The sequence below is a fragment of the Oryza brachyantha genome, chromosome 1, assembly GCF_000231095.2.
Source record: "Oryza brachyantha chromosome 1, ObraRS2, whole genome shotgun sequence".
Lineage (NCBI taxonomy): Eukaryota > Viridiplantae > Streptophyta > Magnoliopsida > Poales > Poaceae > Oryza > Oryza brachyantha.
In genome coordinates, this window is record NC_023163.2 from 7,637,466 (window position 1) to 7,665,235 (window position 27,770).

Consider the following 27,770-nt stretch of genomic DNA (forward strand, 5'->3'; position numbering starts at 1 on the left):
AAGCTCTCTAAAGTAGGAACCAAACATGGCCGTAGCTGACCATGTTTTTTCAGCAGCATCAGTCTGGCAGTCTCATAAGGTGGATTCCTAGTTTCCTAAGTTGCTGGAAAGAATCTTTGTTTGCTTACTTGCTTGGCTACATGGTTGTTACCTGCCTGTGTGCTACTGACAACACGCTTCTCTCTTTAGGGCCACTTATGCTTTGATGCTCAAGGAAGGAACAATTCACCATACACCTCAGTGCCTCACAAAATCCTTTTCAGTTATTAGTTTTTGTGTGTGTAAGAGTAATTAAACATTTTCAACTGAATTATAAACATTTTGATGTTTTCTGCTGAAAGAACTAAAGAATATGGTAGTAATAATGGACTTGAACGAATCATAGTTCAAATTGTTCAGGTAATCAGCCCCATCTATTTGTTTTTTGTTTATGCTTATAAACTAAAATTTGACTTTCCAGTCTTAATTTGAAATAGATTTTGGAGTTGTTTCATCCCAGTTTATTTTTCAGTCATGGCTTTAAGATCGCTAAAAACACGTATATAGAAATATTTTTCATTTGCAAATATGTCGTTTAGCTTTTTACCTGAATAAGCCAAACAATCGCCCGCAATACCTTGTCTGAATTTTGGATGGAAGGGTGTCAGATTTTCTGTCTGCCTGACAACTAACACAACCAAAGCAAAAGGATGAACTGCAACCATTTGCGCCGACAAACATTTCGGGCTTTCTTCTTTGCAAGATGACCGAGATCATGGCCTGATCGGTGGCAACAAGGTATCAAGCAAGATCACTCCATTGCTACGCTGCCTTCTCAAGGACCAAAGGCAGCCGGGTGTGCTGTAGAAGACACTTTTTCTCATGTGCCGGCACCGATGGTCAGTGTAACTCCACATCTCTTGTTACTTTCTCACTTTGCTTCCAAACCCTTAAATCACGATCCGTATGATCTGATCATCGTCTTGGATCTTAAACAATCGTCGTCGTCGATGATCGATCCCACTATTGGATATTACGGTCACAATCGATACGAAAGAACAAAAGAAGGATAGAGAGAAAAGAGGCACTGATCAGAAGAAGAAAGAAGCAAATCTGTTGCGAAAAGGTGTTCTGATGATGCCTGAGATGTGAGCTCAACCACCAGAAAACGACTGACACTAGCTAAAGGAAACCTGATAATATACATGGTCTTTGCAATTCTTATTTCTGATTCGAAAGAAGACAGCCAGGTGAAAGAAGGCATCCTGCCTCAGCTTTGTCAACAATTGTCATGATACGTGGCACCGACACTATTAACGCCAATTCCCAATCTGTTGGCAAGAACTTGTTAGTTAAACCCAGCAACAGCACAGCAGAGACCCTTAACTGACTTTGTGGCACATCACTTTCTGATCAGCAGCCACCTGGAGATATCCAGGCATCAACCAAGAAGCAATGCACACTAACTAAAGCTCAGAGTGAAACACCAGGAGCATTTCCAAGTGAATAAAAAAGATCACTGAAACGATAAGCCTAATTAAGTGCAGGAGGAAAGGAGTGGAAAGCAAAGCAAAGCAAGGCTTCATCTTCACCAGTAAGTAGAGACAGTGTCAGATCGCACATATTCCATTCCTCACAGCCAAGCAACCTCTTGAGAAAAACAATCATTTGGGCAGAATTATTATTATTTTTAATCTCGTTTTGGTCTCTCAACCAGCCATGTGGCCGATCAGGTGATGACAACGACGACGACGGCGAGAAGCGGATCACCATGAGAAGCTTCTGTCTGCCATGCTCCCATGGAAAAGAGAGAGCTAAAGAATCATCAAAAGGAAGAAGGGTACATAAAGAGACCAGTCAGAGTTCAGATGAATCTGATTCTGCAGATATCAAAAGCAAGGCAGAATTCCAGCTACAAATTGGGCCCCATTCTGAGGAGTTTCATATCATATCATCTCCTCACTTGCAATTGCACTTGCAGCTCAGATGATTTCTGCACGAGCACAAAATATTTAGCCATCTAGCAGTAGTAGAGAACTAGTGTACGTGTGTTGCTCCATTGAAGCTGACCTTGAGATCAGGAGAGCTTCCATCCATGGTGAACCGCGCGCATTTCGTCATCCTCGTCCTCGCCTACCGCCTCCTGGTACCTCTCTCAGCCGAGCCAGACCAGACCAGAGAGGTAGATGAATTTGATCGACCACTGTTCGATTGCATGATCCTGCAAGAGTTTGGAGTAGATTAATTGTTAGTTTGATTGCAACTGAGTTCTTGGGATGCTTTTTACCATGGTTGTGATCAGTTGTTGTTTGGTGTAATTGTTGGCAGTCGTATGTCGTCTACCTGGGCGGCGGCGGCGGCGGTGGCGCGGTGGAGGAGGAGGCGGCGGTGCGGGCGAGGCACGTGGAGATGCTGACGTCCGTCGCGCCGGCCGGCGAGGAGCAGGGGGAGGTGGCGGCGCTGACGCATAGCTACCGCCACGCGTTCGAGGGCTTCGCCGCCGAGCTCACCGAGGCAGAGGCCGTCGCGCTGTCCGGTCCGGCCACCGCCACCACCCGATCCATTTCCTGGATGATTTGTCTCCGGCGATCGCCGTGATCGAGCCTCGGTGATGGGATCTTTTTTTTTTGTGTTGTTGTTGCAGGGCACGAGAGGGTTGTGTCCGTGTTCAGAGACCGCGCGCTGGAGCTGCACACGACGCGGTCGTGGGACTTCCTCGACGTGCAGTCCGGCCTCCGCTCCGACCGCCTCGGCCGCCGCGCCTCCGGCGACGTCATCGTCGGCATCGTCGACACCGGTGCGTGCTAGCGAGAGTCAGACGTGTCACTGTGACACTGACTGGCAAGGTGATAGCTGTCTTGTGTTCGGAGCTCTGACGTCTTCGTGTGATGGCCGTTAGGCGTGTGGCCGGAGTCGGCGAGCTTCAGCGACGCCGGGATGGGGGAGGTGCCAGCGCGGTGGCGCGGCGTGTGCATGGAAGGCCCTGACTTCAAGAAGAGCGACTGCAACAAGAAGCTCATCGGCGCGCGGTACTACGGCGGCCAGCCCGGCTCGGTGGCGAGGGCGTCGAACACGTCGTCGCTCGGCATCGGCGGGACGGCGACGGGGGGCTCGCCGCGGGACGCCGTCGGGCACGGCACGCACACCGCGTCGACGGCGGCCGGCGCGGTGGTGGCGGCCGCCGACTACTACGGCCTCGCCAAGGGCGCGGCGAAGGGCGGCGCGCCGGCGAGCCGGCTGGCCGTGTACAAGGCGTGCTCGCTGGGCGGGTGCGCGAGCTCGGCGGTGCTCAAGGCCATCGACGACGCGGTGGGCGACGGCGTGGACGTGGTGTCCATCTCCATCGGCATGAGCTCCGCCTTCCAGTCCGACTTCCTCACCGACCCCATCGCGCTCGGCGCCTTCCACGCCCACCAGAAGGGCGTCCTCGTCGTCTGCTCCGGCGGCAACGACGGGCCCAACCCCTACACCGTCGTCAACTCCGCCCCCTGGATCCTCACCGTCGCCGCCTCCAGCATCGACCGCTCCTTCCAGTCCAGCATCGTCCTCGGCAACGGCACCATCATCAAGGTAATCAGCCACTTCTTCTCCTTGCAGCACCAACGCAGGAACCTTGCTTGATCTCGTCGTCAATGGCAGGGAGTGGCCATCAACTTCTCCAACCAGAGCATCACCGGAGGGCAGTACCCTCTCGTCTTCGGGCCACAGGTGGCCGGCCGGTACACGCCGGTGTCGGAGGCAAGGTACGTACGCGTAGCAACCTCTCTCGTCTCTCTCACAGCAACCACTTCCCATGGCGGCGGCAAATAGCCGAGCACATCAGCGGCGCGCACGCTCACAAGGCCACAACGCCATCCATGCGTGCAGCAACTGCTACCCCGGGTCGCTGGACGCGCAGAAGGCGGCGGGGAAGATCGTGGTGTGCGTGGGCACGGACCCGATGGTGTCGCGGCGGGTGAAGAAGCTGGTCGCCGAGAGCGCCGGCGCGAGGGGCCTGGTCCTCATCGACGACGCCGAGAAGGCCAACCCGTTCGTCGCCGGCGGCTTCCCGTTCTCCCAGGTCGGCACCGACGCCGGCGCGCAGATCCTCGAGTACATCAACGCCACCAAGTGAGTCGCCGGCAAAAACCCAAAAATGCTAGAGCCGTTCACGTGATCCGACGGTTGATCTTGCTCCGGTGCAGGAATCCGACGGCTGTGATCCTCCCGACCGAGGACGCCAAGGAGGTCAAGCCGGCGCCGGTGGTGGCCAGCTTCTCGGCGCGCGGCCCCGGCGGCCTCACCGAGGCCATCCTTAAGGTTAGCTAATTGCTTATTAGCGAGTAATTAATCTTGACGTCTTACTAATGATCACTACGATTAATTAGCATTTTTGCATTACTACGCTTTGGTTATGATGCGATTTTTTATATAAACGGTGAAATTAAATACTTCATCCATTTTATGTTTTAAGACTTTTTTTGAGTTTGCATATATTCATGTATTAGCATGTAACGGAGGGAATATAAAGTTAAAAATATGTTTTAGAAATATAGTTTAATGAACTTATATGTAGATATTTTTTTTAAAATAATATTATTTAATAGTTCGGTAAGCGTCGTATGAGAAAAAAAGTTGAGAATAATCGGTTTAAAAGAAATTGACCATGGTAGTAAAGCTTGCATTTTGACTGCGTGGTTAATAAGATTTTGGTTGGGTGGCAGCCTGATCTGATGGCGCCGGGGGTGAGCATCCTCGCCGCGACGATACCCACCGTGGACAAGGACGATGTGCCCGCCGGCAAGAAGCCGTCGCCGTTCGCCATCAAGTCCGGCACCTCGATGGCCTGCCCGCACGTCGCCGGCGCCGCCGCCTTCGTCAAGTCGGCCCACCCGGGCTGGTCGCCGTCCATGATCCGATCAGCTCTCATGACCACAGGTATGTAATGCAACGCGATCAAGATTCGAGAACGCGAGGAGAGCAGAGCAGAGCATAGCGTATCTGATCGACCTGCGCGTGGTTGATCGATCGATCTTTGCAGCGACGACGAGGAACAACCTCGGGCAGCCGGTGGCGAGCAGCACGGGCGCCGCGGCGACGGGGCACGACATGGGCGCCGGGGAGATCAGCCCGCTGCGGGCGCTCAGCCCCGGCCTGGTGTTCGACACCACCGCGCGCGACTACCTCAACTTCCTCTGCTACTACGGCTACAAGGAGCAGCTCGTCCGCAAGATCTCGGGCGCCGCCGGCGCCGGCTTCGCCTGCCCGCGCGGCGCGCCGTCGCCGGACCTGATCGCGGCGGGCGTCAACTACCCGTCCATCTCCGTGCCGCGTCTCCTCGCCGGGAAGGCGGTCACCGTGTCGCGCACCGCCATGAACGTGGGCCCGCCGAACGCGACGTACGCCGCGGCCGTCGAGGCGCCGCCGGGCCTGACGGTGAAGGTGTCGCCGGACCGGCTGGTGTTCTCGAGGAGGTGGACGACGGCGGCGTACCAGGTGAGCTTCGCGAGCGGCGGCGCCGGGCCGAGCAAGGGGTACGTGCACGGCGCCGTCACCTGGTCCGACGGCGCGCACTCCGTCCGGACACCGTTCGCGGTTAATGTCGTCTGATTGGTGCTGATTTTTTTTTTGGTTTGTTTTGTTTTTCTTCTTTCTTTTCCATTTCTTTTGGCTGCATTAATTCCTTTTTTTTAGAGTAACCTTGGTTTTGTGCGTGCGTGTTTAAGGTCAGCCTTGAGTCTTGACACTTCAAGTATTCCATTTGTATGTGCGAAGGAAGCGCAATATGTGTTGACATGGAATAATTCACATTTTGAGCATTTACAAAAATTCAATTGGGCATGTGCAGCTACCAGCAGCATCTACCAACACACCCATAAATGACTTTAAAAAATAGCGACATATATAAACTCTATTTATATATGTAAGTGCTACTCCCTAAATATGTTTTTGATCCCAATTAGATTCATACATAAATCAATGAATATATTTTATATATGTATTTATATTTAGTAGTATTTATATAATCATATGAATATACATATGACCAAAACATTGTTTAATATTAAACGGATATAATAATAAAACATTATGACAGTGTAATTAGACCGGGCCAACTGCCGTGTCAAGCCCAAGATCGCCCAAGACTCTAGGGGGGATCTGCTCTAAGCGCAATGCTCGTGTTCATCCACTGTTTGAGACATTTTTCTTTTATAACCCAACTGAAATTGCAGAAAGCCAATGTAGGCCGGGTTGGGCCAGCGGGTTAAACGGGTTATTTGTTTTATGTTCTTGACAAGAATAAAAACGGTTATGGTTGATAGGTCGATGAAGGTGATCTCTGTCTTAGTGTTTATAGTTGAATACTAGGTTTGCGAGTTAAGCAAGTTGGAGCTAGAACGAAATATAAGGGATGCCATCCACTTTATTTTTAATTTTTCAGTGTTTTGAGCATGATTTAGATTGTCGCGGGTGCTTAAATTTAAATTAAAGGGGTATATATATATGACGAAAATAGATAAACTCTGGCTAAATTTTTTTCTGAACCAAGTTCTTGGGCACCTCCTACTCATAGAGCAGATCCCCCTAGAGTCAAGTGTACTCATGGACAACACCTTTTGACGTCGGTAACATGAGTTTAACGAGAGTGTGACAATGTCGATTGAGTTCGATCATCCGAACATCACCATTAGAGTAGTTTTATGCACGCGACATCTACATCCAATTCCTATGGTAGCGATAGAGATAGTTGTTTGTCAAGATCAATTGATGTCACATGCTTCGTAGCCATGTTAACCATGAGATTGTGTTAGGTCATACATAATATATGGAAAAAGACCGTGAGAATATGTAAGCAGCGGTGATATGACGCAAAGTCAAATCAAAATAGATTAGGAGAGGTATATTTTCAACAAATCAACTTATATGGAAGAATATCAAACTAAGAACAACACTATGGTGGGTTTTCTCATTTTTTTCTACTAACTTAAACGACCACATTTTAATTATATTATAGTTATATTTAAAAGTTTTGCACCCAAAAAACTATTAAATGTTTATGTAGCGGATTTCAAGTTGAGAAACATAAGCCTGGCTGAGCCTAGCTGCTCGGGTCGGAGCCGGGCCAAGTGGCCTATGAACAGGTTAGTTGCCGAATTTTTTTAAAAACATTTTAATAAATAAATTTATTACTGAACCTTGTTAAACAATATTTTAACCGTATAAACTTTTTCGTCAAACCAGTGTTAATGACAAGACAACGCTGCCGCACAAGCTGGTTGGCGTGGCAGGCTTGCTATGCGTGGCAAGACAACACTGTCACGCCGGTGTGTGGCAGCGTTATCTTGCCACGCCAATGGCAAAAAGGTTCATATGGTGAAAATATTTTCCTCCGAGATTTAGTAATAAAATTATTTATTAAAAATGTTTAAAAAAATAAAAAATCTTAGTTACCATCATACAATTGGGTCGATTTAAGGACAAAAAAAAAGTTTAAAAGCAGGTCTATTGAACATCTCAGTTTACTCTAGTCAGAAACAAAATATCAGATACATTATTCTTTGCCGTCCGCAAAAAATATTATTTTTCCTCTCCGGTCAAGCCATTGAGCTTAGGTATTTCTACCAATATGACTTAAAATAAACGTACCTAACTTTAACACACATTGTTAAATATTAGAAAACACTTGTTTCGTACAAAAGAAAGTGATCATTTTAGGTGAGAGGACAAATTATAGGTGGAGAAGAATGACGTATGTACCACTTATTACATGTGGGATGGTTAGGAACAGAATGATGATTGGGAGTAAAATGAGAAAAAACTAAATAAGATATGTTTAATTGGATAAATAGTACCACTTATTTTGGGACAATATTCCAATCTAAAAAGATCATTTATTTTTGGGATGAATGTTGTACAACACTGACCATCTTTTACGGTTCTCTTAGAAGTATCGGAACTTGGGAAGTTCCAATCGTGTCACCAGAAAAAGAAAGCAAATTGGTAGCATCTATCGTATAGTGATAATCTCAAACAAACTTTAAACCCAAAAGATATGAAATCGAGTTGACATAATCATCCAGGTGCCATTTGCCAGGTGATTGGGCAATCAAACCGGGAGCTACACAAGATTACACAAGTGGAAGCTACTGATCGATTGAGCATCCCAAATAATTTTTGCCCACAGGGATTAGTTGCAGCTGATTGGTTCGATCAAAGCTAGGGCCGTTTGTCCCCCGGCCTAATTGCACATCACCTGTGACCAAATTAAGCTCAAACCACATGGGTTTTAAAGCATGCAAAACAACAGCAACAAAGTGTGCCAAGAGCTTAATTAATTGCCCCTTAATTGCTTTGCCTGCAGGCAGAGTAGGAGTAAATTACACATATGTGTGGCTACTAATTTTGTGAAGGGTTTAGACTTTAGATTAGACCTGGTCATGCATGTCATATTGTCATGGGAGGGCAGAATCAGTTAGGAAAATATATTACAACCAAAAGCATCAATCCAAAATCAAGATCAAGTTGATGCCAATTAATACTTATCATCTCCAAAATGATGGAAAAAAAAGATAAACATTAGTTGTTGGCACGTACTACCGTGGCTTCTGATTCTACTTCTGTTGTGTGAGCTACATCACGTACGTGCAGGCAATGACCATTATGCTCTCCCAACAAGGTATAGTTTTATATATCTTGTTATTTTTTTAACGTGTATTACAAACACATGTGTTCATAATGATCAACATACCTATCATATCTTCTAAATAAATACTTTCAAGAGTGGCCGCTATATATTGAGATTTACGAATTTATTATTGATGCCTCGCCGTCGATAAATCCATCGTCTACCACTCAATAATAATTAGTCGTAAATGTGAACATCTATGTCAAGTTTAAAAATTAAACCCGGGTGAAAATATTTCACCTTAAAAAGGCTAACCAGCTCGGCAACACTCCGTTCGCTAAGGAATCTTATGTTAAGAAGGCATATCTAAATCCGGAGTACACTAAATAGAGTACCTTTCATAAAAAAAACATAAAATGAACTATTTTTCCTCTGCGAACCAAAACAAACAATTAATGACCCGATAATCTTCTTATGCGAATTAATTAATATATGCTCTGAGTGATCATTGGCTTAGGTGGAGAGAATATTAGAACGTGAAAGGCTAGGTAGGTGCACAGCACCCCAACCTAACTTCACTGGCCGACAGGTGGGCCGCAACCTACCCCCCGGCGCCGGCCGCCGGATGGATCCACCCTGTCACCGCGCCGTGCAGCCGTGCACATTGCTGGGTACGCGTAGCCGGCGGGTACCCAACCCCGGTCGTTAAGCCCGCCCCCGTTCCGTCTCCACTTTCCCGCGAAAAAAAAAAGAAGCAGTCTCGCCGCCGCCGCCTCCGTCTCCTCCTCGCCGAGAGGCCCGAGACAGAGAGAACGAGCTGTGCAAGGCCGTGGCCATGGCGGCACGCAGGAGATGATCAGAGAGGCGGATACGGATAGGGAGCAGCGGAGAGACTGAAAGGCAGAAGCCTCGCGTCGTCCTCGGCCGTCGTCTCTCCTCTCATAGCGGCGTTGTGACGGCGCCGGCGCCGGTTGCCGGAGGTCGGGAAGAGAGGTAGCTATAGATAGGCGCGCCGCCGCCGCCGCCGCGGGCGAGCGATCGACCGGAGGTTTGCCGGCTTCGGAAGAGAGGTTACGTTGCGGCGTTTTGATGGGGGAGCCAAGGCAGAGGAGGCTGTACCAAGTCTGGCCAGGAAGCAACGTACGTAATTTGCTCTTCGTTCATCTCGCCTCCTCCTCTCCTCTCCCTCTCTCCTTTCTCCTTATGGTTATAAGTTTATTTTGAGTTTTCTAAATTATGTTTAGCTTTATTTTTATATCGTCAGGAATACGTATATAAAAATTTTGTTTAGAAGTTATTTTTAGTTTACAAATATGCATTATACTCTTTCACATTTGCTGATCATTTTTTTTTCCATTTGAACTTTGAAGTTTGAGATGACTAACTTGATTCCCCTCAAAATTTGCAGAAATTTCTCTGCTGCGGGCGCCTGATCTTCGGGCCGGATGCGGGTTCGCTCTTCCTGTCGACTGTTCTAATAGCGGCGCCTCTGGTAGGCCTATGCTGCCAATGCATCACAAAGATGACCAGCTCCAGCAATTCAGAGAAGCGAGTTCTTGGCATTCCTGTGCTGATCACCACCATTGTTCTCGGCCTAGCAGTGAGTCACAGATTCATCAATCGATCACCATTAGCTGCTGCTGCTTACTTTTTTTTATCTGAATATAATCTGTCACACCTGCTCATGTTTATTTTTTGTCTGAATAATCTGTCGCAACTGTGCCTGCAGGATTTGGCATTCTTGCTGATGACATCGAGCAGGGACCCCGGGATCGTGCCGAGGAACGCGCGGCCGCCGGCGGAGAGCGGCGGCGGCGACGGCGAGCAGGCCGGAGACGTCGGCAGGACGGCGTCGATGGAGTGGGTGACGGCGGCGAGCCCGCACCTCCGGCTGCCGCGGAGCAGGGACGTGGCGGTGAACGGGTGCGTGGTGAAGGTGAAGTACTGCGACACGTGCCTGCTGTACAGGCCGCCGCGTGCCTCCCACTGCTCCGTCTGCAACAACTGCGTCCAGAAGTTCGATCACCACTGCCCCTGGGTCGGCCAGTGCATTGGCCTGGTCAGCACCCACCCCCCCCCCCCCAACTGTTTACTCAGTTCTAATTAAGCTGACACTGAATTAATTAGGCCCCCCGTTCGACTCGTTTTCTTTGTCTCGTATGAGAATGTTTTCCAAACTGTGTTTTGGTGCAATTCATCGATTTATAATAGTTGGCACTTAGTTAATCGACCACTAATGATTTTATCTCCGCGTGCCGGAAATCCGCACAACTTGCTCGCTAAGTCGAATAGGGCCTTGTAGCGACAATAATTTAATTTTTTAAATACTTTATCAAAAATATTTATTTTTTAATTAATATTTGGTCAGACTGCTAAAATTTTGGCCATTGACAGTTTCTAAATGGTTAGTTCAAATACAATAAAAATGATACACATAGATTTTTCTTGAAAAATACTATCATAATATCATAGACTTATTTTATTTTATAAACTTATTTTAACGAAATTGCTTGTTAAAATTTTTGACGTTTGATCAAATCTTATACTAAATGATAAATATTTTTAACACAATAAAGTCAAAATGGATCTGAAAATAGCCAACATATTTCTCCCTTCCTAGAGTAGCTAACTTTTGGTATCTGTATATGATGAATTGTTACACAGTGACGTTTTTGTCTCGTGCGCGTGCCATGAGCTGAAAAATGGAACTCTGAATGATGATAATGAGGCTGAGGTTTGTTTTCGCATTTTGCGCAGCGGAATTACCGGTTCTTCTTCCTGTTCATCTCGACGTCGACCCTCCTCTGCGTCTACGTCTTCGCAGTGTCATGGCTGAACATCGTCGCAGAGGAGGACAACAATGGCGGCTCCCTGCTGAAATCCATGGCCAGCGAGCCGCTGTCCGTGGTGCTCATCGTGTACACCTTCGTCTCGGTGTGGTTCGTCGGTGGCCTCACCGTCTTCCACCTCTACCTCATGAGCACAAACCAGGTACAGACGCCTCACCAAGTCACGCAATTGTTGTGTTCTTTTACTTTTAAATAAAATGCATATACAATAGTTGTCTTGTCGTCAAGTGTGGAGCTAGAACGAAATAGTGAGATGTGTCACTCGTTTGTTTTTAATGCTTTAAACTGAGTTTAGATTGCCACGGACGTCTAAGCTTAAATTGAGAGAGGTATATATGGTGAAAATACATCAACTTAAACTAAAATTTTTTAGACCGGATGCCTAAAACCCCTCTTCGTACACTTAGCTCCGCCACTGCTTGTTGTCACAAAGATAATCTATTTCGTGACAACATCATCATGGTCACTAGTAACAAGACTTATCATTTTTTTTCGTTTATACTTACATTATTATAAATCAAAATTTAAATTTTCAAACTTAACTTGGAGTTAATTTTAAAGTTTTTTATCATAGTTTATTACCTAACATTTGCTTTTAGATCATTAATAACACATATATAAACTTTTTATTTATAAATTATTTTTGTTATACACATGTCATTTGGTCTTTTTTTTTTCAAAAAAAAAACCAAAAGATCACCTATTGACGTACTCGATGTGAACTCATTATTATCAGTACTGATTTTGTTTTGAAAAAAATGTTCTTTGCAGACGACGTACGAGAACTTCAGGTACAGGTACGACAAGAAGGAGAACCCGTACAACAGGGGCGTGCCGGCAAACATAGCCGAGGTGTTCTGCGCCGGGATCCCGCCGTCGATGAACAACTTCCGGTCATGGGTAGCGGCGCCGCCGGAGGAGCCAGGGGACGGCGGGCACCTGTCCTCGAGGCACCTGGCCGACCTCACCGGCGGCGCGAAGGAGAAGGTGGACCTGGAGATGGGCCGCAGCGGTGCCGGCGGCATCATCCCGGCGATCTTGCAGGGGCTGGACTACGACGAGATGGAGAAGAACGACATCAGCGTGCACATCAAGGACCGGCGGGCGCCGGCGGCGGCGCCGGACCCGTTCATGTCCGGCGGTGAGTGGCGCAGGCTGGAGGAGGCCGGAGGAGGTGGTGGTCCTCCGCCTCCGGCTGCGCGCGGCGAGGATAGCGAGCGAACGCCGGCGGCGAGCCTGCATGGAGATTCGGAACGGTGACTAACTGACGATGACGACGACCGTGCGTGCGTTGAGTTATTGCAGATTAAATTTTTTTTTTGGTCATTTTGGCACTTGCAAAGACTAGAGAAACCAGAGATGTGGGTGCAAACCGGCTACACATTCAGATTGTTTGCAAGAAAGAGCACAGATACACCAGCATTAACACGGCCAAAATTGGTTCAATTGCATTAATTTCGTGGTTTTAGATATGGCACCAAAAGATATTTGCTCCCCATTTTCATGATAGTTTCAAACAGTAAAACTTTTAACTTTAACTATTAATAAATTTTAAAATATTTAGATTAAAAACAATAGGACAGCAGGTATAGATGAATTAAAAACACTCTAATAAACGTAAACATTTATTTAATTTTTTATATATTTAATAGAAAATCATAACCCAAAATAGATTTATAAGAACATGTAGTTGTCCGAAATGATAAGAATTATCAAATTAGAGGGACTATTAGGGGGTTATTTTTTTTGGCATTTTCAGTGAGAAAAATTAGAGGGACTATTAGGGGATTATTTTTTTTGGCATTTTCAGTGAGAAAACTAAACGACATATTTACAAACAAAAAATAATTTGTGAATAAAGCTTTCATATGTATGTTTTTAGCGATCTAAAAGCAAAGTCTGAAAAGTAAAAGACGATAAAAAAATCCAATATCATTTCCAAATTTAAGCTAAAAAATTAAATATCGACTTATAAGCATAAATAAACGTGTAAAGACGAGGGTGTTAACTTGGTTTGCCTGCACCTAGAATTGTCCATGTTTCTGATTGGGTAAATTCCCTGTATACACCCGCAAACTTACTCACCCCTGAAATTTACCCGATCCTTTCTATGCCTCTCAAATTTAAACTTGATCCCTTCCATGCCCCTGGCATTAGATTTTTCTTTATTTTACTGTTAAGTTTATGACAAATGACCTTAATATCCTTGATGATTTAGGTTTGAATATATATAAGCTTGAAAAACGATTGAAATTTTTATTTGAGTGCATAGTATGTGTATTTTACGTAACTAATGAGACAAACATAATTAGTGCAGAAAATTTTGACATAAATTTTAAAATAAAACAATTCAATAAATTGATTTTTATTTGAAATTTAATAGGACAATATTTTTTATCGGGAACACTCTTAAAAAATATCGTGAACATTGGTAATCATATATTTATATGAATACTCCTTATTTTATGAATTTTAAAAACAAAATAAATACATATTTTTTATTTTATTATCTATAAATATTTTTTCATAAATAACGTATCACATAGCAAACTCATAACTACCAATAGTCTCATGAGATAAACTTTTACATTTTTAATAATGTAATTCATAAATTTATATGTTTATCTAAAGGGCAAAATGGTTAATTTTATCGAAATTAGACGGTCAACTGACGAAAGAGGTATGGAAGATATCAAAACCAAATTTTGGGGTACAGAAGGAAGTAAGCAAAATTCAGAGACATAGAAAAGATTAACCAAAATTTGAAGTGCATACAAGGGATTATCCCTTTTCGATTCTCATAATTTCGTCACTGCCGCTGTGGCTAGCAGTTCAACCTATTTTTGACTTATTTTGACCTAATCCGTTCTTAAGGCGATGGAAATGCTTTTAGGCATAGCAAAACATAAACAATCTCTCGTCGACGCTCTTTTTATAGATAAACATGAAGATGAATTTTTAAAACTTTTGTGATATCTATTTAATAGTATAAATGATGAAATTAACCGATACTAAATTGAAAATGTATTTTAGAAATATGAGATCATGAGCTTTCATTTAAAAAAAAGATAAAAAAAATACACCGTTTAGTCATCAGGAAAACACACACGTAAAAGCCAAGAAAGATTCTGTTGAAATAAAACATGCGTAACATGATTAGTATTAAGTTGACATGCAACCTTTTTGACGTGAAAATTGTGGTCTTCGAATAACCAGTTTAATTTGCTTGTAGATTATAGCTCCTTGTTTGCCAAGGAGAATTCATTTGAGATTTTTTCCCTCCAACTCTCAGGTGATATTTAACAACAAATGCGGTTCATCATGCATGCACGTACTATTTCTTTTTACGACTATGCAATATATATGCCATCCACTAGATATTGGTTTTTCTCCCCAATTTCTCCCCAATATATATTCCAGGGGTATTCCTGGCCATACACTTGGCTCCATCCTGACCAGTACTTGAATCGGACATACCTGCCAAAAAAATCTTATTCCATTATTCAATTTTTCTCTTTGAGAAAAGACAAAAGAGATTCATTGCCGCACATAGAAAGCTTGCACATTGTTTCTCTCATTTTCAAAACTCACATATCCGTGTCCTTTTCACTAAACTACAAACTATAAACTACATCTGTGTATAATACTATGGTTTAAAGATATTTCAAGGAAGGGTAGATCTTGTTTACGTTACTCATATTGTCTTTTATAACTGTGTTTTCTCATGTTATCGGGTTGAACACTTATTCAACAAAACGAAATCAATTGCTTCGGTAGTACTTCTTTCCAGGGTTACCGAAACCGCGGTTACCGCGGCGGTAACCGCGCCCTCCGCGAAGGCACGGTTTCGATAAGCCGCGGTAACCGAGTTTAAATTTTAGGAGAATTTAAAAAATGAGGAAATTTAATAAAAAAATATATGTTGTATATGTTGATATACATTATAGTTTTGTCAAAGAAATTTATGAAAAAAATGTATTTCCGACGTAATTAAAAATCATAAACAAGAATTTCGGAAAACAAAATTAAAAAATAGCCTATTGCAAATAATATTTCATAGGAAGATGGTTAAGAATATTTTGTTGTTAAGTCATTATTAATTTACACTAGACACTAGGGTAAATAACTTTGAAATACAAATATATAATGATGGATATATGGGAAATATGTATGGAGAAAAATTATACGTGTACATTAGTAATAATTGGTAGTAGGTATAGTTGTGACGCAGCAATCAAAATAAAATTGTTACTTGTTATTGGTGTGAATTATTAGGTGAAGGGTAATATGAGTCATATGCCATGTATGTTTGTATGTTATAATATCAAGAATTTAGAAAATGTCATATAAAAATTTTCTTGTTTTCCCTAAAACATGTTCCATTTTTCAATTTTCCTATGTTCCAACTCACAAATATAGTCAGAAAATATTTTCCTACTTTTCATGTATTTTTCAAGATTTTTTAATGTTTTTTTTGCATTTGACATCACACCCACGTTTTTCTCACGGTAATCGCGGTTTTCTCGCTGTAACCGCAGTTTCGGCTGCAAAAACCGTGTGGAAAACCATGGTTTCCACCGCTCTCATGCCGTTTCAGCTCGTACTTACCGTGGTTACCGCGCGGTAACCGTGCAAAACCGAGCGGTAACCGCGTTTACCGCACGATTTTGAATTTAATTTTTTTTGTTTTTAAATTCGTTGCAGTTTTGCGGTTACCTTGCGGGAGCGCGGTACCGCGGTTTTCGCGGGAAAAAGGTAAGGGAACCCTGCTTCTTTCTCATATATGTTTGGTTCTCTACTGTACTAATATTTTGGTAGCGTCAAATTCTTGGTAAATTTTGGTGCCACCAAATTGTTGGCAGGGTAGAGTTTTATTATTGATGTTTGGTTTGTTACTAATATTTAGCCAAAATGTTGTGATTCAGTGAAAAAAGTTCTAAAATTGTTCCAAATGAAGCATGGACATTGTCAATTATTTGGGATCAAACCAAGCTATCACATTTCCTATTTAAACTACCAAAAAAATTGGAAAAACATGTTTTGGCATCAAACTAAACATGACATTTATGACCATTATGTTCTTCTCGATTATGGTAAAGCATCTTCAACAGTATGGCCAAAATACACTCTCTAAATATCTATTTGGCCACTCTTTATTCTATTTAGCAAGTCAAATTTGTTTTTCCCTCCAACGGTCTCTTCATCTATCCTCTCTATTCTGAGTCTTTAACATCGAGGCCCCGCATGTCAGCCCCTTATATCTTCCTCATCCTCTTTCTCTTTCTTTTATCAATCTCTTTCTCCCACCCGTGACTCCGTGAGCAGGCGGCGGCACGGCAAGGCCGACGGGCGGCGGCGCGGCGCGGCGCGGCGCGTGGTCGCGGAGGCCGTTGTCCGGCGCGCGGCGCACCCGCTGCCGGCCGCCTCGGCCTGCTGTCCCGCGTGTGGCGCGCCCACCGTCGGTTGGCTCCCTCTCTCTCTTTCTATGCGGCGGTATACCGGTATCGGCAGCGCAGCGGCCAGGCGTGGGGCGGCGGAAGGCGCGGGAAGGTGGATGGCTTCGACGGCACCGGCGCCGGCTGCTCGACGACCCATCAACGACGACTGCGTAGAACACCAGAGGAGTAGCAGCAGCATGTGGGCCCGCTGTTTGGCAAGCCGGTTTGGCCAGGCAAAGGCTGGCCAAATTTGGCCAACCGGATGGCTTTAACATCAGTCTGTTGGAATTTCTTTTTTATTTTGAATGGCTAAAATTTAGCTTGGAGAGACAAGTAGATAGACGGTTGGAGATGCTCTTACTAATAAAATAAAAAAAATTATGTGATTACTACATTCTATAGACAACTTTTCAAGATTTTGATACCTCTCAGCCTTCAAGAATACTTGTGATATGATTGCTATCCAATTGCTAGGTGCTAGAGATGGCTGTGGATCGACGTGCGAGTATTTTAAGGTCGACTCTAAAGCTGTCAACGAACCAAGCTCGAGCGAGCCTGCCTATATAGGCTCGAGCTCGACACAAGCTCGAGCCTACTAAAACTTCGAGCCCTTAGGCAAACTTGCTCGAGCTTGGTTAGGCTCGCGAGCTCAGCTCGAGCTTGATTTAAGCATATGATATAGTTATTTTGATGATAATTTTTAATAAAAGCAATAATTTCAAGTCAATAATATAAAATAAATTATAAATAAGATTTAAAATCAATATATAATACCAATACAAATTAATTTATCATTTAAATATATAATATTTTATTCTTAATATACTATATTATCAATAAACAATAAAAATAATATATATGGGTAAGCTCGTGAGAAGTTGGAGCTCGGCTCGAGAAAGATCGCAAGCTTCGGATCAGGCTCGGGCTTGGCTCGTTAGGAGCTCGAGCTGAGCTCGAACCGAGTCTAGGGCGAGCCGAGCTCAAGCAGCTCATGAGCTTCGAGCTTTTTTGACAGCCCTAACTCAAGTTAAAACAAATGAACTAAATTTTATTTCACGGTAAAACTTAGTTTGTTTGGTTGAACTAGGGTGGATTCTAAATTACCCACGGACCAACCTATGTCCAATCCTTACTAGTGCCAATAAAACAATAAAAGATTTTTTTTAGAAAAAGCCGATAATCACACAAGTTGCATATTAATAAAAGATTAATAACGAAAAATAGAGAGAAAGAAGAGAGCGAGCGGTTAGATTGGGGTGAGGGTACACATGGCGAGCGCTCATTAGATAGCCGTAGATTGCACCTCATCGCCACCTTATCTCATCCATCCATCCATCCATTCCACCCGCATGTTGTATAACCTCCTCCTCCCCTTCCCTCCCGCCACCGCCAAGGTGTTCGACCAAATGGCATCCTCCGCCGCCATGGACCTCTCCCTCCTCAACCCGGCGGCAATGCGCCGCCACGCCGCCTCCGCCAGGCCCCGCGTCGCACCCTCGGCCGCTGCCGCCCTCGGGCGGCGCGTCGTGCGGTTCCGCGTGGCGGCGTCGTCGTCGGGGACGGCCGCGGGCGCGAAGCCCGCGGCCAAGAAGCGCGGGAAGACGGAGATCCAGGAGACGCTGCTGACGCCGCGGTTCTACACCACCGACTTCGACGAGATGGAGCGGCTCTTCAACGCCGAGATCAACAAGCAGCTCAACCAGGAGGAGTTCGACGCGCTGCTGCAGGAGTTCAAGACGGACTACAACCAGACCCACTTCGTCCGCAACCCGGAGTTCAAGGCCGCCGCCGACAAGATGGAGGGCCCCCTCCGCCAGATCTTCGTCGAGTTCCTCGAGCGCTCCTGCACCGCGGAGTTCTCCGGGTTCCTGCTCTACAAGGAGCTCGGCCGCAGGCTCAAGGTTCGTCGCACTTTTGCTTTCGCTGTGCCTGCTCTCGTAGGCATTTCTTCGAGCACCTGCCAATGCTCCATTTCTCTTGCAGAAAACGAACCCGGTGGTGGCCGAGATCTTCTCGCTCATGTCCAGGGATGAGGCCCGTCACGCTGGGTATGTAGCAACGCACTCTAAACTTATTCCTTCACACAGTGTGATTGCGAGCAGCCATTGCAAAGTTTGCAACTCACATTGAACTGTGGTGTGGCTAGAAAGAAAAAAAGTTTAAGCTTTTGATGCTTCCATTTCAACTAAAATTGAGTAAGCAGTTATCTGAATTGCCATCATGGTTTGTGCTGTCCAGGTTCTTGAACAAGGGGCTGTCTGATTTCAACTTGGCACTGGACCTCGGGTTCTTGACCAAGGCCAGGAAGTACACCTTCTTCAAGCCCAAGTTCATCTTCTACGCGACCTACCTGTCGGAGAAGATTGGGTATTGGAGGTACATCACCATCTTCAGGCACCTCAAGGCGAACCCGGAGTACCAGGTGTACCCCATCTTCAAGTACTTCGAGAACTGGTGCCAGGATGAGAACCGGCACGGCGATTTCTTCTCCGCGCTGCTCAAGGCGCAGCCGCAGTTCCTCAACGACTGGAAGGCGAAGCTCTGGTCACGGTTCTTCTGCCTCTCGGTAATCTCAAGCTATTCCAGTGTTGTTTGCATGGACCAACATTTTGCTACCTATTTTCTAACAGGTGCATTTGCATGGGACCTTTTGCAGGTGTATGTGACCATGTACCTAAATGATTGCCAGCGCACTGCATTCTATGAAGGAATTGGCCTGGACACCAAAGAATTCGACATGCATGTGATCATTGAGGTAAGAAAAATTAACCGCCTTTTCTTACTTAGGCAATCTTTTTTTACTGTAGTTCAGACAATTCCGAAAGAATTGCTGAACACTGAAACATTGTCCTCAAGAAATGGCTACATACCATTTTTAAACTTTACTGTTTAGGGGTCAGGAGAATATTTAAGATCTGTGTATCTTAAGACAGCTGCTGATGATGTATCCGGTGCATATTTTTGCAGACCAACCGCACAACAGCAAGGATTTTCCCAGCTGTTCTTGATGTTGAGAACCCTGAATTCAAGAGGAAGCTAGACAGGATGGTTGAGATCAACCAAAAGATCCTTGCTATAGGACAGTCTGACGATATCCCCCTGGTGAAGAACCTGAAGAGGATTCCTCATATCGCCGCGCTGGTGTCGGAGATCATTGCTGCGTACCTCATGCCCCCGATCGAATCTGGCTCCGTCGATTTTGCTGAATTCGAGCCCCAGCTTGTTTACTGATTTAGTAGGGATGATCATCTCCAACCTTGTCCTTCAAGAGGCATGCTGATACTCTCTGCCTGGGGGCTTTGAGCGATGAGATGATGGGTTGTTAGCAGAATCTGCACCTTGTGTGTTCCTTTGTAAAGTATTTAGACTTCAACAATGTACCATTTGACAAGCTTTTGTTATGATCTCCATGTAAATGGCAGTGAACTGCATCACAATGGGGGTCACAGTTTTCCAACGGAAGGAGAATTATTTGATGTTTTCTTGATACTTGATACTTAAGTAGTATCTTGTAACTATGGTCTGCATTATGGTATAACGTCAGGCCTTGGAGATGGTGAACAATACACAACTATTTTTGTCATATTTTGCCAACCGTAATCTTTACTCCTATTAGAAGTTGCAACTGATGCTGGTGGTGATAGGTTCTATTTTCGTCGACTCCTCTAGAGGATACGCAAATTGGTCCTCTGACCATATCATACAAATACTTGGATCACATTAATATTGTCTCAATCCTCAACACATTTACTCGTTAGTGATTGTATTAGGCTATTATTTCTTGCAAAAAATAATTATTACCTCCATTTCATATTATAAGATGATTTGGCTTTTCTTATATTCATATGGATGCTAATGAATATAGACACATATATAAAATATATTCGTTGATCCATTGATGAATTTAGATAGTGCCTAGAACGAGGAAATACTAATTTCTACTATGCCGAGTTTTGCGTCCCATTAAGTTGAAAAGATAATCTGACTAGTTCAAACAAATTTTCACATGTTTCAATAATTTTACCAAGAATGACAATTCCGCGCAGCATCATGCATATCATGTTTGCTTGAACCGCGCAGCATCTAGCTAGCAGTTGAGTTTTTAGGACTTGCCTCCTGATAGTAACAAGTGATAACTTGCCATTCATATGTCCTATGACATATGGGAGCAAGATCATTATGTCAAATTGTCAATACGTCAAAACCATCATAACACGAGAAACATAGGGACTTAGATGCTACTATTGAACTTAAATACGGACTAGCAATATACTTGTGCTAGCGCTACGACCTAATTTAATAATGTAAATACAATAAATTCTTTTTAATACAATCATATACCAATCATTTGAATATGTTTATCTATCAAGCATTTGTTTATTTAATTATTTAAAGTATGATAAAATAGCAGCAAATCATCAGTTAACAATGACTATTATAGTTTTGTATAATTAATTACAGGTTGGACTATATTCTAATAATTAAGAGTTTTTAAGTTTGAACAGTAATTGCAGAACTTGTAATGTTATGTTTATATGCTAATTTCAAAAACATTGTAACAACAAATTGGTATACTAATTTTAGAATCACTGCAATATCAAGTTCACATATTGCAAGGATAATTTTAATTGAATAATTTGTTCGAATTATCTTACATTAACATAATATTTAAACTCTACAAAGCTAAATTTAATGAAAATCACTTTATAAAAACATGAGTTGCATCACATACAACTTTGTATCTTTATATGATACATGAAATTGTGTCGATGTTGTATATAACAAAAGTAGAAATCAACTTTGTAACTCTTAAGTCTAAATTTATTATGAGTTTAAAAACAAATTTCTTCGTGTCTTCTTATATTACATAAAAAGATATTTATATCAAATATTAAGTCAATCATATAATTCATAGCAAATCTTTATCGCACACGTTTTTTTGTAGTATTAAAAAATATGACAGTTTTTAACAAAGTGAAATGACTAATGATATTTTTCATTAGTTGTGTTCTCAGTTCTTTATTACCGGTAGGTGCATATATCTTTCTGTGATTTAAAATATATTCTACAGTGATGTGTCACTTACTTATTTGAGAAAATCTACTCCATACCATTGAGTTTGCATCGATTCAACGATCTGCCATTAACATTGTCGAGTTCTAAGATATACCCTCGGTTAGCAGTTTTCTCTACAATATACACTTGGATCCTATGTATTTGTAATAAATGTCCAAAATGCCCTTTAGACATATAAGATTGACTATTAATTTATCATGTTAGAAGATCGAGAAAATTATGAAAATTTTTGCCTAGCATCCTAACAAATCATTATAGTTTGTGGTTATGTTTTAAGATCGAGAAAATATTTTTCCAAAAAAAAAATATGAAAAATAATCTTAAAACATACCCATAAACTATAATGATTTATTAGGATGCTAGTCAAAAATTTTCATAATTTTCTAGATCTTCTAACATGATAAATTAATAGTCAATCTGGTATGTCTAAAGGGCATTTTGGACATTTATTACAAATGCATAGGATCCAAGGGTACATTATAGAGAAAACTGCTAACCGAGGGTATATCTTAGAACTCGACAAAGTCAATGGCAGATCGTTGAATCGATACAATGGTATGGAGTATATTTTCTTAACTTATTTTACATAAAAATATGGTGCTAACAAAATATTTATAGAACACCGGATACTCATTCCTATCTATCAAAGTTTTATATCTGCTATTTATTGTTATTGTTAGTGATTTGACTATTTGGGCATCCATTAATAGTTGTCTAGAAACTTTATTGTTCTTATGTTTAGCACAACTATGGTATGATATTGATCATGAACTTTATTGTATCGGTATTATTGTCAATGTTCTAACGGTGTGATTAAAAATTGTTATTGAATTTTTATTTTAAAGATATATATTGCATATTTACAGATATTTAGGATTAAAAAATTATATATTTGTCCTAATATAAGTCTAATATATCGAAATTGTTCTAATTGGAAAGATATTTTTAACATATGAAAACTATAAGACAATCTCTAATTTAGAAAGTCACCGATATATGGAAAGTCTATGTAACGGAGGTGAAGTCCGTCCTAGCTATCTGATCTTACAAAGATGTTTTCAGTCGTCGGATTTGTAGAATGATCAATGAAGTACGTAGGATGAGTAAAAGTAGTTCGTACACTAGGGTAGGCTAATATTATACCCGTGCGAACTCTACGGCTCAATAAATAATGTAAACAATATATCATAAATTTGTTTTAAATGCAATCATATATAAAACAACATTAATTTGTTTGTTTATCGAGCATTTATTAATTTGATTATTTAAACAAACTCTTACAAAATAGCAACAAACCATCGGTTAATACTAACTATTGTATATTTGCACAATTAATTATAGATTGGACCACACTATAATAAGTTACAAATTTTTAAGTTTGGACGGTTATTGTAGTCAAAGCCAAGTTTATATGGTAATTTGAGAAACATTGCAACAATAAATTGATACAATAATTTATGAACCACTACAATATTAAGTTCATACATTACAAGGCTAAGTTTAATAAAATAATTTATTCATATTATCTAATATTAATATAAAATTTGAACTCTATAAAACTAAACTTAATGAAAACCACTTTATACAAATATGAGTTGTGTCACGTATAACTTTCCGTCTTCTTATAATAATTGAAATTTTGTTGACGTTTGTTTATATATTAAAGGAACAAAATAACTATGAAACTCTCAAATACCATATAATTTGAAGTCTAAATTTATATGAGTTTAAAAAAAGTTTCATTGCGTCTTCTTATATTACGTAAAAAGATATCTAAATCAGCAAATTGTTATCATATGAATTCTTTGTAGTTTAAAAGTATATGAATTTTTTTAACAAAGTGAAATTACTATTGATATATTTCCTTAGTCGTGTTTCTAGTTCATTATCATACGGAGATGCACATATTTTTCAATGATTTAAAACATATTCTACAGTTATGTATCATTTAACATATCAAGAAATTTACTTATTTCACATAAAAGCATGGTGCTAACAAAATATTACTAGAATATCATATACTCATTCATATTTAACATAGATTATCTGTAATATTATTGTTAGTAATTTGACTATTTAGGCATCCAATAATAATGGCATAAAGTCTTCATCGATCTTATGTTTAGCACAACCGTAACATGGTGTTGAACATGAACTTTATTATTGTGGTATTATTGTCGATGTTCTAATGGTGTGATTAAAAATTGTGATTGAAATTTGATTTTAAAGATATATATTGCGTATTCGTAGTAGCTTTATAATTTAAAAATTTATATTTATCTTTATATAAAGTATAATACATACATATATATATATATATAAAGTGTTTCTAACTAAAACGATATTTTGTAACGTATGGAAATTATGTGATTGGCAAGATAATTTCTAATTTAGAAAGTCTCTCGTATATGAAAGTTTGTAGAAGGAGAGGTGGAGTCTGTCCTAATAATTTATATGCATTGAATTAAATTTGAAAGAAGAGATGATTTTTCCTCTTAATCTTAGCGCATGTGGACAAGAATAATTTGAGCCGAATGGATTAGAGAGAACAAATCGCTACTACCTCCGTTTCATAATGTAAGATGTATGATTTTTTTTTCTGCAATGTTTGACTATTCGTCTTATTCAAAAACTTAGTACAAATATAAAAATAATAAATTATGCTTAAAGTTTTTTTATAATAAAGTAAGTCACAAGTAAAATAAATAATATTTTCATAATTTTTAAATAAAATAAATGATCAAACATTATAAAAAAAAATCAACCATATAAAATGGAGCAAGTTCGTCGTCCTCCTCCGTCCCCGTGGCGGAGTCAACTGCAAGGCGGCAAGGGCATAGTACGCGTCCTGCGTGCCACTTTCGTTCTCAGTTGACATATTCGATGCACTCCTCTATCAGCCGAACCACACATGCAGCCCACCGAAACGATGGCCCGTTCGAAATTAACAGCCCAACAAACTCACATGGCAACCTACCAAAAGAAGCCCACGAGATACAGGCCTACCAAGAAGTCAGCCCACTAAAAACGAGACGGGAATTGGGCCAAATTGTCTAATGGGTCGAATTCAAGAGAAGAAAGAGGATGGCCAAAATTGAGCCAATTTCATTTTTCGGCCAAATTCTCATCGGATGTTTTATAATTTGGGCCGTATTAATCCACAGAAAAAATTGGGCCAATTTCATTTCTGAGCTGAATTCTCCATCCGAAATAAGATGGGCCAAATTATCCGATGGGTCGAATTCAATCAAGGAAATGTGTTGGGCCAAATACTCCGATGGGTCGTTTTCAAGAGAGGAAGGAGGTGGGCCAAAATTGGCCCAAATTATCTAATGGGTCGATTTCAAGAGAGGAAGGAGGTGAGCCAAATTGGGCCAATTTCACTCTAGGCCGAATTCCCCTCCAAAATTTTATCATTGGGCCATATTATTCCACAGAAAAAATTGGACCAAATACATTTCTGGGCCGATTTCCCTGTCGGACATGAGATGGGCCAATTTGTCTGATGGATCAAATTCAATCGAGGAAAATGGTGGGCTATATTTGGGCCAAATTATCTGCGTGTCAAATTCAATCGAGGACGTGGGCCAAACTCCGCAATTGCAGCTGACCAAACAAATGGCCCGACTAAACAGGCCAGAACGGACGTGGTCCACAACAAAACTAACCCACTGATTAAATTAGCAGCCGGCTTACCACAACCCATCGTTGCCGGAAAAGGTTAATCCCCCGCGCGCGGCACTTTTCTTTTTTCTTTTACATTTCCTTTACTTTACAAAATAGGAAATTTTATTTTATATGCATAAATTTTACATGTATAAAGATATATCTATATTAAGTTTATATTTATAATATTTTGTGTATATATAATATTTATATCCATGTAGATTTTTTATATAGAGAGTTGTAGGTACTCTATCACACTGTGTGTGTATATATATATATGTATATATAATCTCAAACAAATGCTTGAAAATCTTTTAAAATGGAGAAATTTTACGTGCTATAAGATTTTGATATGAAGGATTTATTGAGCCATATAAATCAAAATTTGGAGTTTTGGATTAGCATGAGTTTAGTTTTGTGTTAGCGTTAGTTTTAGGGTTAGGGTTAGGATTAGTTATTGGTGTTGTGTTATTATTGTTGGTGTTCTAATGGCATGATTAAAAAATTACGATTGAAATTTGATTTCAAAGATATATATTGCATATACATAGCAACGTTATAATTAAAATTATATTTATCTTTATATAAAGTATAATATATAGAAAGTGTTTCTAAATGAAACGATATTTTCTAACATACGGAAATTCTATAATTGGTAAGATAATTCCTTAATTAGAAAGTCTTATGAAAAGTTTGCATAAAGTATGTCCTAATAATTTATATGCATTGAACTAAATTTGAAAGAATAGATGGTTTTTCCTCTTAATCTTAGCACATCTGGACATGAATAATTTGAGCCGAATGGATTAGAGAGAACATATCGAGACCAAGTTCTTGCTCCGTTCCAGCGGCGGACTCAACTGTAAGGGCATAATAATACGTGTCCTGCTTCCTACTCTCGTTCTCAGCCAAGACTCCTCTCTTATTTGTAAAGGCGGAAAGAGGCTAAATGTAAAATTCACGATGCCACCGTTTTCAGCCATCCCTCGCGCTCGAGTGGCCGTTTGCCACGTCACCTTTCCGTCCTTCAGCGGGAGTTTTTTTTTTTGTGATGTTTTGAAATGCAAAATTAAATTTGTAAAAAGTAAAATTAAAACTCCAAAATATTCGGCGAACCGCACGTGCAGCCCACCAAACAAATGCCCCAACCAAACAGGCAGAAAGGCCGTGGCCCACAACAAAACTAACCCACTGATGAGATTAGCAGCCCGCTTACCGGAGGATTTATAGCCCACAATATGACAGCCCAACGAAAAGTCAGCCCACTAAAAACTAGAGGTAATTTGGGCCATATTTTCTAATGGGTCAAATTCAAGCGAGGTAAAAGGTGGGCCATAAGTGGGCCAATTTTATTTTCGGGCCGAATTCCCATTTGAAGTTTTTATCATTGGGCCGTATTAATCCAAAAAAATTGGGCCAATTTCATTTATAGGTTGAATTCTTCTTCAGGAATGAGATGGGCCAAATTATTACATGGGTCGAATTCAATCGAGGAAATGTACTGGGCCAAATTCTCTTACGGGTAAAATTCGAGAGAGGAAGGAGGTGGGACACAATTGGGCCAAATCATCCGATGGGTCAAATTGAATCAAGAAAATATGATGGGCCAAATTCTCTTAATGGGTCAAATTCAATCGAGGAAGAGGTGGGCCAAAATTGGGCGAAATTCTCTTATGGGTCAAATTCAATCGAGGAAGAGGTTGTCCAAAATTTGCCCAATTTTATTTCCGGGCCAAATTCCCTCTCAGAAATAAGATGGGCCAAATTACCTGATGGGTCAAATTCAATCGAGGAAAGTGACGGGCTAGAATTGGGCCAAATTATCGCTAGGTCTAATTGGGCCAATTTCGTTTATAGTGGTGGGCCAAATTGATTTCTTAACTATTATACACAGGAGAAGTGTTTGCATCGCCCGTTAATCTTAATCGTGTCATGGTCGTTGTGGAATTTTCGCTCAAATTACACGCAAAACCGCTTGGTGGCGCAGTGGATAAGGCGATACTTTAAACTTGAGGAACGTATTTTAGGCAGCGTGACGCATCGGCCATAGCACGTTCAATTTCTTTTCTTTTGGTCGGCTCGAGGGCCGGCTTAATTTTTTTTTTCCTGCGCCCGTGGTGTTAATTTCCGGCTCTTTATTTGGCGGGGTTTAATTTC

At 41.6% G+C, this 27,770-nt stretch overlaps 3 protein-coding genes across 5 annotated transcripts; all 3 read left to right on the forward strand.

The window, feature by feature from the left end:
- Positions 1 to 1,442: 1,442 nt before the first annotated feature.
- LOC102706245 (CO(2)-response secreted protease-like) lies at positions 1,443 to 5,792 on the forward strand. Of its 3 annotated transcripts, none has more exons than XM_040524903.1 (10): positions 1,443 to 1,573; positions 1,697 to 2,161; positions 2,308 to 2,515; positions 2,624 to 2,776; positions 2,879 to 3,549; positions 3,619 to 3,722; positions 3,847 to 4,089; positions 4,164 to 4,278; positions 4,683 to 4,896; positions 5,000 to 5,792. In XM_040524903.1, exons 2-10 carry the CDS (start codon positions 2,075 to 2,077, stop codon positions 5,566 to 5,568), a joined length of 2,364 nt encoding a protein of 787 aa, XP_040380837.1. In that variant the 5' UTR covers positions 1,443 to 1,573; positions 1,697 to 2,074; the 3' UTR covers positions 5,569 to 5,792. The 3 variants fall into 3 exon arrangements, with proteins under 3 accessions (XP_040380837.1, XP_040380849.1, XP_040380845.1); XM_040524915.1 differs by having other exon boundaries at positions 1,697 to 2,125; XM_040524911.1 differs by having other exon boundaries at positions 1,540 to 1,573; positions 1,713 to 2,161.
- A 3,881-nt stretch (positions 5,793 to 9,673) lies between these two features.
- LOC102706522 (probable protein S-acyltransferase 4) lies at positions 9,674 to 12,693 on the forward strand. The gene is made up of 5 exons (XM_040530012.1): positions 9,674 to 9,724; positions 9,993 to 10,184; positions 10,314 to 10,643; positions 11,342 to 11,575; positions 12,205 to 12,693. Exons 1-5 carry the CDS (start codon positions 9,674 to 9,676, stop codon positions 12,691 to 12,693), a joined length of 1,296 nt encoding a protein of 431 aa, XP_040385946.1.
- A 5,553-nt stretch (positions 12,694 to 18,246) lies between these two features.
- On the forward strand, positions 18,247 to 20,372 carry LOC102712668 (magnesium-protoporphyrin IX monomethyl ester [oxidative] cyclase, chloroplastic). Its single transcript, XM_006643999.3, has 5 exons — positions 18,247 to 18,772; positions 18,855 to 18,919; positions 19,110 to 19,437; positions 19,528 to 19,626; positions 19,839 to 20,372. The coding sequence occupies exons 1-5, from the start codon at positions 18,278 to 18,280 to the stop codon at positions 20,100 to 20,102; spliced, it is 1,251 nt and encodes a 416-aa protein (XP_006644062.2). The 5' UTR covers positions 18,247 to 18,277; the 3' UTR covers positions 20,103 to 20,372.
- Positions 20,373 to 27,770: the final 7,398 nt, after the last annotated feature.

Excerpts from the sequence above, each read along its gene's own strand:
- LOC102706245 (XM_040524903.1), top strand. The coding sequence starts at position 2,075 with ATGGTGAACCGCGCGCATTTCGTCATCCTCGTCCTCGCCTACCGCCTC. Across the intron at positions 2,162-2,307 it reads AGCCAGACCAGACCAGAGAG|TCGTATGTCGTCTACCTGGG; the intron begins GTAGATGAATTT and ends AATTGTTGGCAG. Across the intron at positions 4,897-4,999 it reads ATCAGCTCTCATGACCACAG|CGACGACGAGGAACAACCTC; the intron begins GTATGTAATGCA and ends CGATCTTTGCAG.
- LOC102706522 (XM_040530012.1), top strand. The coding sequence starts at position 9,674 with ATGGGGGAGCCAAGGCAGAGGAGGCTGTACCAAGTCTGGCCAGGAAGC. Across the intron at positions 9,725-9,992 it reads AAGTCTGGCCAGGAAGCAAC|AAATTTCTCTGCTGCGGGCG; the intron begins GTACGTAATTTG and ends CAAAATTTGCAG. Across the intron at positions 10,185-10,313 it reads CCATTGTTCTCGGCCTAGCA|GATTTGGCATTCTTGCTGAT; the intron begins GTGAGTCACAGA and ends CTGTGCCTGCAG.
- LOC102712668 (XM_006643999.3), top strand. The coding sequence starts at position 18,278 with ATGGCATCCTCCGCCGCCATGGACCTCTCCCTCCTCAACCCGGCGGCA. Across the intron at positions 18,773-18,854 it reads AGCTCGGCCGCAGGCTCAAG|AAAACGAACCCGGTGGTGGC; the intron begins GTTCGTCGCACT and ends TTTCTCTTGCAG. Across the intron at positions 19,627-19,838 it reads ACATGCATGTGATCATTGAG|ACCAACCGCACAACAGCAAG; the intron begins GTAAGAAAAATT and ends ATATTTTTGCAG.